At 38.3% G+C, this 12,327-nt stretch overlaps 1 protein-coding gene across 27 annotated transcripts in view; it reads left to right on the top strand.

The window, feature by feature from the left end:
- Mga (MAX dimerization protein MGA) overlaps window positions 1-12,327 on the top strand; it is a 135,815-nt gene that overhangs the window by 41,760 nt on the left and 81,728 nt on the right. For 25 of the 27 annotated variants that reach the window (XR_010048003.1, XR_010048002.1, XM_063250215.1 and 22 more), the window contains exon 2: window positions 9,618-10,745. The exons of the other annotated variants lie outside the window; for them this stretch is intronic. Coding sequence is in view for 23 of the 25 variants with exons in the window: in XM_063250215.1 (XP_063106285.1) it covers window positions 9,685-10,745 (1,061 nt within the window). In the remaining 2 variants the exon portion in view is untranslated. The remainder of the gene's footprint in view (window positions 1-9,617; window positions 10,746-12,327) is intronic. 27 annotated transcript variants of the gene reach the window in all.

The following is a 12,327-nucleotide window of genomic DNA, read 5'->3' as shown; positions in this document are numbered from 1 at the left end:
GATGCGCGTGACGATTTTCAGCTCTGGGTGTAGCTCGAGAGCTGCGTTCATTCTAAGCTTTGCATTAGAGCCCAGGTGTCGGGGTTTCAGAACTCCGAGGGAAACGGCGCCGACGTCGATTTTCTAGGGAGCTGGCCACAGCGTTTTGACACCTGTATGAAAAGTAGTGTTTTTTGCTTGTAGTTTCTGGTCAAATTGAATCATGACCGGCAGTTTGATGAAGGCGAGGAAATGCGTTGTACAGAAGTGGGAAGGAACTTTGTAAACAAAGGACCTGTGATTCTAAAGTGCAGAAAGGGGGGCAGGGAAGCAGGTGGGAAGAGCAGGTGGTATTTTTTCTTTCTCTTTGGAGGCCGCCATTGGCTAGTTTTCTGCTTGTGTGGCTTGCCGTTTCTGTGACTTGTGAAGATCTTTGTTTTCAGGAAGGCGAGTCTGGAAAGCTAGTTTTTCTGGAGCATTAGTAACTGAAGTTGAGGAATCTGCCACGAAGAGAGTATAGATAAGTTAAGATGATTGCGGACTGAGGCGAGAGAGGGAAGTACTGTAGTTAGTGGTTGAAGGTTTTTGCTCTTCTTTTTGAACCCTGGGGATGAATGCCTGCTTCCTCTGGCAAGGGTGGAAATAGGGAGCTGTAAGGTATCTTTGCAAGGACGGGTTCCTGATGGCAGAACCTCGGGAGAAACCAGCATAAACTTTTTGAGGGAAGGCCACTCTTCCCAAGGTCCGCGTCGCATAAGCAGGCACATGGATCCTTAGAAGTCTCGACCCCATGCGTGCGCTGCCTGTGTCGTAGTGTTTTACCATACTTATCCTTGTTTTTGCCTGCGACGCCGGGGCAAGGCTGTAGGGAAGGTTCATGGGGGCGGTGTGACGGCCGCTGAGAAGGGGGCTCAGCTGGATGGCTTGATATGTAGTCTCCACGGTAACAGAATGCGGCAGAGGCTGGCGGTGAGATCACAGGGTTCCGGCCGGCAGCACGTGATCTGTCCGGACTGTTACCCGAAGAGCTTTCCTTGTGGCATATTTTCACGTGGTACTTGGCTAGCTAGCCTCTGCAGTTGAGAAACGACAATTAATTGGTAGTCAACTGAGACTATTTCTTTTGGCCCTTTTACTTCCAAGGGTAATGCATCTGTTCTAGGCTAGATGGGTGAGTAGAGTGGTTTGAGTCCGCTTCACACGCACAAATTGCGGACTTAAGATAGTGCGCCCTGGGTACTGGGACAAATTAGTCTGAATCTCTGGATGTCTTTCTGTCTAGAAATTGCTTCTTCAGATTCTACTTGGCAGTTTTCTAATCGGAAGTTCTAGTTCGGGGTTCGTTTCTAAGGATGTTAACTCCTGCAGCCCTCAATAACTCATGGTGTTTGAGTACCTTTGGTCAATAGAGGTTTGTGCCCTAGAACCTAAAATGTCTCATATATTTTGAAACAATTTACCCTATAAAGTGGGGGCAATAAAATGGTCGGAAGTGTTCATTAGTTTGCAAAAGCCATTTTTAATTAATAAAGTTATACTACTGACAGGTAAGAAAGTGTTTAAAAATGTAGTTGACTAGTTTACTGTCTTTGCCACACTTTACTGTCAGATTTTGCTATTTCCTCATTCTATTTTTTAAAAAATTTAAGATTCAGAGCCAGGCGTGGTGGCTCACACCTGTAAGCCCAGCACTCGGCAGGCTGAGGTGGGAGGATCCTTCCGAGTTCCAGACCAGCCTGGGCTACAAAGTGAGCTCAAGGACAGCCGGAACTGCATAGCAAGATCTCATCTCAAAAAAGACAAAAAAAAAAAAATTTTTTTTTTTGGACTCAGTGTATATTGGTAAATGCAGCGTTTCAAGTGAATTTATTCTCTTAGAATTTGAGTTTCGGAAACATGATTTAGCATTATGATTTCTAGTAGTAGAGATAGTGTGGAACTAACATCTTAGTGCCTGCCATGCGGTAATGCATTTACCATTTGAAAGATTGTAGTGTAACTTGGGAAACATTCACAGTGTTTGGACCATCGCTTGAATATTTGTGTTTTAAAAGTAATGGTATTGGTTTGGAATTTTGATTTGGTGTAGTTAAAATGTTTTTATTTACAACAATGGAGAAAAAAAACTATGGAAGTCATTGAGTTAGGTACTGCCTAGTGAACTACCATAGCACCTCTTCTTAGTGGTTTCAGGAGTATCAAAAATTATCAGATGAATTGTTTTGGCTATGAAGAGTATCCAGTCAAGAAGCAATTTACACCCCACAAGTTCTAACTTATTTGTGTAGAGTATGAATAAAGGAGTACTGGGATTCAGTTTTCATGCCAAATGGGTCAGGTACCAAATTTAGCTAGTTTCAGAACAGTTGAGTACTAGCGTATGATTATATGAGCATCTTGTGGGTTGAATGAGGCTGATCACTTTAGTAGTTAAAAGATTTCCCAAGTTGGTCACTGTGAAAATAACATTTAGATTAAGAATTCTGAGACTCTTAACAATTTATGAAACTTGCCACATGAAAACATTTTTCATGAAAGATTGTGTGTATGTATTCTGATACAAACAATCATGATGTTAGTGAATTGTTACCTCCACGACTAAGCTTACTTATTTGGTTTTTTATGTGGAATTTTATCTAAATAAATGCTTGATGTCAAAAAGTTGAACCTGATTGTATAAAAAATATGAGGGGATACTCTCCAAATTCTGGTCTTTATAAATATTGTTATTATTAGTCGTTTAGAGACAAAGTCTCACTATGTAATTCAGACTGGCCTTGAGCTCCCTTTGTATCCCAGGCTGGTCTGAAACTTGCAGTGATCCTCCTGCCTCAGCCTCCTGAATGCTGGCATTGCAGGCATGCGCTGCTACACCAGGCTAGCCAAATTATTTTTGGAATCTTGCTGGAAAGAAAACAGATTTTTCTTGAGTAGCCTATCGCTTCCTAAGGTACATCTGATTTTGCAGTTGGCTTGCGGTTACCTTAAGACTCTTTGTGAAACAACTGAGTATCTTGAATTGACAACCAAGGTTAGAAAATCCAGTATATGGCTGGTAGTGTAGCTCAGTGGCACACATCATCTGCCTGCAAGCAGGAGGCCCTGAGTTTGACCCCCCACCCCCAAAATAATCCTACTATAGTAGTTCGGAAAGTTAGACCTATATGTGTGGTGAATGGAATCTGTACTTAAGAGTGGTGTGGAATTAAAAATGCAATTCCTTAGCTGGGCGAGGTGGTACACATCTGTAATTCCAGCTCTCAGGAGGCAGAGGCAGGCAGAAAGATTGCACTGAAGTGAGTTCAAGACCAGCCTAGGCTACATAGTTCAGGACCAGTTTGAACTGTCTCAGAAAGACAAAAACAAACAAAAAGCAATTCTTTGTTCTTAACAATAGCCATTACAAAAGCAGGCATGGTGAGGCATGTCTATAATTGCAGTGCCCAAGAGGTTGAGGCAGAAGGATCCTTGCTAAGTCACTTTGTAGCCCAGGCTACAAAAGAGTTTAAGCCCAGTCTGAACTGCAGGCTGAGACCCTGCCTCAAAAAGACAAAAAAGAAAAGCAAACAAACATGCAATTCAAGATACAAATTTTGGTCATAAATTAGATCTTTCATGTTATGCATTTTGATGTACTGATGGTCTAAGTTGATTGGTTTATTTATTTTGAAACAGGGGTCTTACTGTAGTTCAGGCAAGGTTTGAACTCACTGTGTAGCCCAGGCCTGCCTCAGCCTTCTGAGTGCTGGGATAAACGGGCATACCACACCCAGCAAGGTTTAGTATTTTTTTTTTTTTTTGTCTTTTTCGTTTTTATTGGTACCAGGGATCGAACTCAGGACTACACGCCTGCAAGGAAGGCGCTTATGCTGCTGAGCTAAATCCCCAGCCCAAGGTTTAGTGTTTTTTTAAAGACTTTATATAACCCTAAGCTTGAAAATTCTAACTTTTCCTGTCTTCCATGTATATTTTTACATTTTTTATTAGATTATGTACTTGTGACAAAGTTGAAATAGGGCAGTCTGACTTTTCTGCACTTAATTCTTTTGTTTAGGCAACAGGAAAAATTAGATGAGTATGTATAATATTTCAAAATTTAGTTCAAATGCAGTGGCTAATTTACTGCCAGTTGAATCTTCGGCATTCATAGATTAACATTTAGAAGATATATTTTTTTTTTTTTTTTGAATCTTTTTGAGACAGGGCCTGACAGTGAAGTTCAGGCCGGCGTTGAACTCATCGATCCTTCTGCTCAACCTCCCAAGTGCTGGGATTACAGGTGTGCACCATGATGCCCAGCTAAAGATAATTTTTAAAGTGTCAGTCAAGGCTGGGGATTGATTTAGTTCAGTGGCATAAACTCCTGGTTGGCAAGCAAGAGGTTGTGAGTTTGATACAAAAAAATAAAAAAGTGTTGGTTAAAATGTTTTTGCTCTGACTTTATCTGTAATGATCTAAAAGTCAAGCATTAAATACTGTAAAAGATAATGAATCTTTTCATGTATTTTACAGGTGTGGGGTAGTTAGAACTTTTTCTTACTTTTTTGTTCTTAGTAATATTTAAATATACTTACAGACTTTTTTGCATAGTTGGCCATACAAGTAGTTGATTTTTAACAAAATCTTATACTTTGTGGATAAATAAATGTAAAGTTAGGAGTTTTCTCATAGATGTGTGTAGTTCAAATATTACGTACCTTTATAGTGGTAAGTTTTTGTGAATTCTCTTTTTTTTTTTTTTTTTTTTTGAGACAGGGTCCCCCCTTATTTCAGGCTGGCTTTGAACTGCTGGAGATCCTGCCTCAGCCTCCCATGTGGTGGTGTCAAGATTATGGGGAGGGATGTGCCATCACGCCCTGCAATTAGTCTATTTTTGTTTTGTCAATCTCTGATAGATATTGCCTAAGCATATTAGTTGTAGAAAACAGTCAATGACTAAAAGCCTGAGGCAGTTTTTTAAAATCAAATTTTAGGGCCAGGTGTAAATGCCTTGTTTGAAAGCACAAAGTCATAAGTTCGATCCCCCTGTACATTCCCTCCCTTGAAAAGCAGATTTTATGGGTACATTTTAAATACACGTAACTCCAGAGGCTGAGGATGTAGCAAGTGGTAGGAATGCTTACCTAGACTGCTTGAGGCCCTGAGTTCCGTCCTAGGCACTGTAAAACAAACTAAAACCCACTCCAAATTGGAGATTTCCTCCCCTTTCTTGGGTACTGTTACTTTACTGTTAGGAAGTAAGTTATAGTGGGAAACAATAGTCAATGTTTTGAAGCCTTTTTTTGTTTTATTTTTATTGGCACAGTACATGTTTGCATTGCTCAATGATTATATTCGTGGTGGAGAGCTAATATATATACCTGGCAGATTTTAATTCTTTTTTATGGTCTCTTGCCTCTCTTCCCCTTGGATTTTTAAAGTCTTGATTTTTAAAAAATGTTATCTTGATTTTTAAAAAATGTTATCCTTAGGTTGACCAATGTTTAAAGTTTTTGGAGCTCTTTCCTCTCAAATTGTCAATTCTGTAAAAATAAAATTCAGACGAGGCGCTTTTGCTGCTTGTCAATAGTTCTGATGGAAGATAAAATTAGACTTTTAACTAAAAAGGCCAATAAGTGACTGAATTTTTATTGTTTTCTTTTTTGAGACTGGGTCTTGCTATGCAGTTTGAGCTTTGTCACCCAGGCTGGTCTCGAATTTGCAGTGATTCTCCTGCTTCAGCCTCTTGAGTGCTGGGATTAGTTGTGGGTCATCACGCCCAGTTTAAGTGGCTGAATTTGATTTATTAAAATTAGTGACCCACCTACATAGGAGTTGTAATATAGGATTGTCTCTGTATAAAAATTTAATTGGAGAGCCCAGAGTGGTGCACATCTGTAATCTAGCACTTGGGAGGCTGAGGCAGGATGATCATCGCAAGTTCAAAACCAGTTTGGACTACATAGTGACAGTTTTACCCCCACCCCCAACAAAAATAAAAACCAATTAAGTGGAGGCAAACTACTTGAAGGTGGTAGGTTTGTGATATCAGGTCAGTTTATTTGAGTTTAATAATCAGATTTCTTTACAGCTTTACATAACATACAATTAACTATTTAAAAGTACTATATTTACCAGCAGATGTGATAGCATAACATCTGTAGTCCCAGCTAGCTCCTGGGGCTGAATCAGAAGGACCACAAGTTTGGGGCCCAACCTAAGCATTTAAGCTGGACACTGACTCAAAAAAAAATTTTAAAAAGGCGGGAGGGGGGACGATGTATGTAGGTCACTGCATCCTAGGTTCAATCCTCAATATTACAAAAAAGCGAAAAGCAAGTAAACCAAAAAATACATATCAGAAAGAAACGGCATAGTCCCAGTTTTCCCTCCTGTTTCCTGTTAACACTATTCTACTTTCTCTAGGTCTTAATGAAGATTTACCTATCATATATTTCGTATAAATAGATTTCATGCAATATACATTGCCTCTTTCTCCCTCTCCCTCCTGTCCTTTCCCTCTTTTTTCCTATTCCCCCCCCCCCCACCAGGGTTTCACTGTGTAGTCCAGGGTGACCTTGACTTATCTCTGTAGCCCAGAACTCATGGCCTTGAACTCATAGTGATCCTCCAGCCTCAGCCTCCCAAGGTGTGTGCCACCATACCAAGCTTTACTTTTAATTTTATTTTTCAATAGGTTTTGTGTCTTTTTTTTTTTTTTTTTAAAAACAAACCTAAAGTGGGCATAGTAGCACACTCCTGTAATCCCATCACTTTGGGGCAGGAGGATCACAAGTTCAAGGCCCACCTAGACAATTTAAGTGAGATTATGTCTCAAAAAATAAACGCTGAGAGTGCAGATCAGTGTACAGGCCTTAGGTTCAATTCCCAGTACCAGGATATCACTGTGCAGTTCAGGCTGGCCTTGAGCTCACTTTGTAGCTCAGGCTGGTCTTGAACTTGCAGTGATACTCCTGCCTCAGCCTCCCAAGTGCTGGCATTATAGGCACGTGCCATCACGCACAGCTAGGTACCAGAAATTTAACTGATAACCTTGTGCTTGCCAGATAGGCTCTGTGCCGCTGAGCTATATATCCCTGGCCCAAAGGAACTGATTTTAACTTGTTTTTAAATAGATTGTGCATTCACAAGGCATAACTTTATAAAATGTCATAGAATATTTACCAAGCCACCTTTTTACCTTGGACAAAACCAATATTATTAGCTCCTTTTCTGCATTTCTCATGTTATTCTCTTTCAAACAGTATGTGTTTTCTTTGTTCTTTGGCTTGTATAAAATTTTTTTTGTAAGAAACTTAAATTAATCCACAACTCTTGATCATTTTACCCTTAAAATATCTAGGGAGAATATGTGCACCATAAAGTCAATGCATTGTCTTTTATTTGCACAGAATTCCACTTTATGGATATATCATCTTTTGTTTAATCAGTTTCTAGTCATAGCCACCCCCCATCTTTTGGTTTTATAAGTGAGAATCAGAATGAGCCTGTATAATTTATCATAAGTGTGACTGTATTTAAGATAAAGTGCTGTGTTATATGCAGTTTTGATTTTCAAATCGATCTATTAAATCCTGTCATTTTGTTTTATTTTATTTGTTTTTTTAGTACCGGGGATTGAACTGAAGACCTTGGGCTTGCCAGGCAGGTGTTGTGCTCCTGAGTTATATCCCTAACCCAGATTTCTGTCATTTTAGACTCCCAGGAGCAGGTTAGATGATAATGCTGGTTGACCTATGTTTGGTTTAACCACTAGTTTTTGATTTTTGTCAGTCTGATAAGTAAAAGTATTATTATAGAATGGTATTAATTTACATTTATTTTTTCCCCACCTTGGTTTTGGTGGGGAAAATTAAATCCAGGGTGAAGCACATGGTAGGTAAGCACTCTGCCAACTGAGCTACATCCCCAGTGCAATTTACATTTCTCTTATTTTGAAAACTGTGTTTTCTTAGCTACTGTTTTTAGATTCATAGTTATTTGGTTTTGTTGACCTGTAAGAAAGCTTTTATTTTTCCCCCTCGCAGTACTGGGGATTGAACTGAGGACCTCATGCATGCGAGGCAAACCCTTTGCCACTGCACTACATCTCCAGCTCTGAAAGTTTTTGCCTTGTAGGAATGAGTTATTATGATGCAAGTTACACATACCTTTTGCTGGCTAGTTGCTTTTAAAATTTTACTTTAGGTACTTTTGTCAGAATTTTAAAAATTTACGTAATGTTGAATTCAGCAAAAATGTTTTTATAGGGTTGGGGATATAGCTTAGTGGTAGAGTACTTGCCTAGTACGTACAAAAGCCATTGGTTGGTTCAATCCCTAGCACTGCCAAGAAAAAGAAAAAAATGTTGTAGGAAGATATGAGGGTGCATATGAATATACCTAACATTCTGGAAGACTGAGTCAGGAGAATGGCAAATTCAAGCCCAGCCTGAGGAATATAGCAACTTTGTGAGACTTGTCTCAAAAAATTCAAAAGAACTGGAAATGTGGAGTGTGAAGCCTGTGGGATCAATACCTAGTACAGATCCCCTCCGTCTTTTTGTTTTTATTGGCTTTTGGTTTTGTGTCTTACAAAAAATATTTGTTGAGGTCCTCCCCCCCCCCCAAGATTCATTTTATTTCAGGGAGGAAATAAAAAAAGGGAGGGAAACTAAAACAAAAAAAATTTCAAAACATGTCAATCAGGGTCAACAGTGGTATATAATATTGCTTATTGTCATCCCCAAATCATTCACCCAGAGCCCAAGACATCTGCATTCAGTTGTCCAAACAATACCAGCACAGATCTTTCTCTTTAGTGAACTCAGAGAAATCTGTAGAGATTTTTTAAAACAAAGTTAAATTTTAGTCATATCTAGAATTCTTTTATGTACACTCTCTTATTTTTCCAGTAAGTTCCAGTGATTTAGCATGGCTTATTTAAGTGTATATATTAATATGACAGTTTTTCACCTATTTCTGAAAGCATGTTAATACCATATAAAGAAATAGTTTTGTACAGTTAGCTGTTTAGATTGGAAGTAAAGTTTTTTCATTTATTTCAAAAGCAGTTGGCTATGTAAAGGAATCTTCTAGCAAATTGATGAAATATTTGAATCCTTTTAAAGTACAAGTTATCTCTTTAAATTTGTTTATCTTTATTTGGATTTTCTAAAATGAATATACTTTTTGTTGTTTTTTGCATGAAATTATTATATAGTGAATTTTTGAAAGGTTAGCATTATGACTTTAATTGGATTAAAATGAAGTTAAAAATGATCAGAATGGAACTGGATGTGGTGACGCATGACTGTGACCCCAGCACTCAGGAGGATAAGGCAGGAGGATCAGAGGATCACTACAAGTTTAAGGTCAACCTGGGCTCTACAGTGAGTTGAAGACCAGTCAGAACTTCATAGCAAGACCTTATCTCAAAAAAAACAAACAAAAAAAAAAAAACAAAAAAAACCCAAAAAAAAACAAAATAGAAAACTGTGAAAAAAAAATAGAATGATGAGTATTTTTAAAGTGATTGAAAGAACCACATCAAGCTTGTATTAGAAGAATTTAGGAAAATTTGGGGATGACAGTCATTCTTGTAGTTTTTAAAGTAAAATCATTAAAGATTTTGATTTTTAAATTTTTGCTTGTTTGTAGGATAGGAAGGCCATTGTGACTATGTGGTGACTACAGTTATTTTACTACTGAGTTTCCCACTGGAATCATGGAGGAGAAACAGCAGATTTTATTGGCTAATCAAGATGGTGGGACAGTGGCAGGAGCAGCACCTACCTTCTTTGTCATCCTAAAACAACCAGGAAATGGCAAAACTGATCAAGGAATTTTGGTTACCAATCGGGATGCTTGTGCTTTGGCTACTAGGGTGTCATCACCAGGAAAATCTAAAGGGAAGATTTGCCTTCCAGCTGATTGTACTGTGGGAAGAATCACTGTCACCCTTGATAATAATAGTATGTGGAATGAGTTCCATAATCGAAGCACAGAGATGATTCTGACCAAGCAGGGAAGACGCATGTTTCCTTATTGTCGTTACTGGATAACAGGTTTAGATACAAATTTAAAGTATATCCTTGTCATGGATATATCTCCTGTGGATAACCACCGCTATAAATGGAATGGTCGTTGGTGGGAGCCTAGTGGAAAGGCTGAGCCCCATATTTTGGGAAGAGTTTTTATCCATCCAGAATCTCCTTCCACAGGTCATTACTGGATGCATCAACCAGTATCTTTCTATAAACTCAAACTTACCAACAATACATTGGACCAAGAAGGACATATTATCTTGCACTCCATGCATCGCTACTTACCAAGGCTTCATTTGGTGCCTGCAGAAAAGGCTACAGAAGTGATACAATTAAACGGCCCTGGTGTTCACACTTTTACTTTCCCACAGACTGAATTCTTTGCAGTAACAGCATATCAGAACACTCAGATAACTCAACTGAAAATAGATTACAATCCATTCGCCAAAGGTTTTCGGGATGATGGGCTGAATAGTAAACCCCCCAGAGATGGAAAACAAAAGAACAGCTCTGACCAAGAAGGCAATAGTGTTAATGGTTCTCCTGGTCATCGGATCCGTGTTACAGAAGGTGAAGGATCAGAAATAGACCCAAGTGATTTTGATCCTATGTCAAGAGATCATGAAACATCAGGCAAGGGTTTGGAGAAGCCTCCCCTTAACATAAAGCAAGACTTTCTTGGTTTTATGGATACTGATTCAGCACTTGAAGTTCCTCAAATGAAACAAGAGATTTCTGAAAGGTATGTGTAATTATTTTTCTGTTCTTAAAGATTGAGATAGGCTAGATTTTAAATTTTAACACATTGGTCCTGTGAAATGCTACAGATGTTGGTAAATATAAGACCCTGTTAAAAAGAACAAAGCTGTATTTATGTTCTGTGAAGTATAATTTATTTCTCTAAAAGAAGTGTCATTTGGACTGAGGATCCAGAATTGTGGGCAAATGGGTTCTTTTACTTATTTATATTTAGAATGTTTCTTGGGAATATGTATAGACAATTCATGATTAATTAAGGAAGAAGAATCATAACAAATGAAATTTACCAAAATGAGGCACAAAATAGATAAAAAGGAAACTTAAATTGCCCAGCTAAAAAACAAATGGAAGATGATTACATATGAAAATAGCGTGATGTAATGCTTCTTTTTTAAAAAGCCTTATTTGATATAATGGAACCGTTGTACTCTAGGGCAGAATCTCCCTATTTCCCTTACTCCAGCACTATGAGTACTTTATGAATAGTTGGCAGTTCATTTGTAGTTAATTGTAGAGTCTGTGTGTATCTCTATCTGAGGTGCTTATAACTAGATGGTTCAGGTTTTGGATTCTTTTTTGGTACCGGGGATCAAACTTAAAACTTTGTGATTGTCAGGTGGGCTATGTCACAGAGAAACTCCTGGCCCTGTGTTTTGGAGTTTTCTAACTTTTAAATACTTTTATAGACTGCACTATGAGCATCTTCAATGTGAAAAGCTGCAAAGCCTGAAATACTCTAGAATAACAAAAGCTTTTTTGGTTTGTTGGAGGTCAAGAGTTCTTGATTTCTGCTTGATTTCTGGGCATGGTGGTAACACCCATGTAGTCCCAGCATAGGGAAGGCCTGGCAGGAAGATGGTGAATTCAAGGCCATCCTGGACTACAAAGCAAGACCCTGTCTCAAACAACAACAAAAACAAAAATAATGATTTTATTTTTATTTGAACTTGATTTTTTTTTTTTTTTTTTGGTGCCAGGTATTGAATTTCCGATCTCACATTTGCCAAGAAGGCACTTAACACTGCTGAGCTAAACCCCTTGATTCATTTTGAATGTCAGACTTCATGTTCAGAAGTAAATCTGAGTTCACCCTTTTCCTTTTGCCTTCCTTTTCTTGTTTGTGTACTTTGTGTGTGTACTTTTAACAGCTACTGGTCAATGAATTTAGAATCTCCACCCTCATGAAATTCCTAGCTTTGTGGACAAGTGTGTCCTCTGGTGTTTTTTTTTTTTTTTTTTTTTTTTTCGTTTTCGTTTTTTTATTGGTACCAGGGATTGAACTCATAACCACACACTTGCAAGGCAGGCGTTATGCCGCTGAGCTAAATTCCCAGCCCCTGTTTTTGTTTTTTTGAGCTTTATTTGTCTAGGTATTTATTATTTTTCCCAAATCCATTTTGTTTCAAGGATAAAAAGAAGAAAAAAACAAACTACAACAAAATTTCAAAAACACATTAATTAGAGGACAACAATGGTACATACATTGTACATTGTCATCCCTAAATCATTCACCCTATGCTATGGTTTCAAATGGCTTGCAGGATGCAAATGCTACACAGCATACA

The sequence above is a fragment of the Cavia porcellus genome, unplaced genomic scaffold, assembly GCF_034190915.1.
Source record: "Cavia porcellus strain 051 isolate PalLab524CR breed Dunkin Hartley unplaced genomic scaffold, mCavPor4.1 scaffold_6, whole genome shotgun sequence".
Classification (NCBI taxonomy): domain Eukaryota; kingdom Metazoa; phylum Chordata; class Mammalia; order Rodentia; family Caviidae; genus Cavia; species Cavia porcellus.
This window is presented reverse-complemented; position numbering and strand designations above follow the sequence as displayed.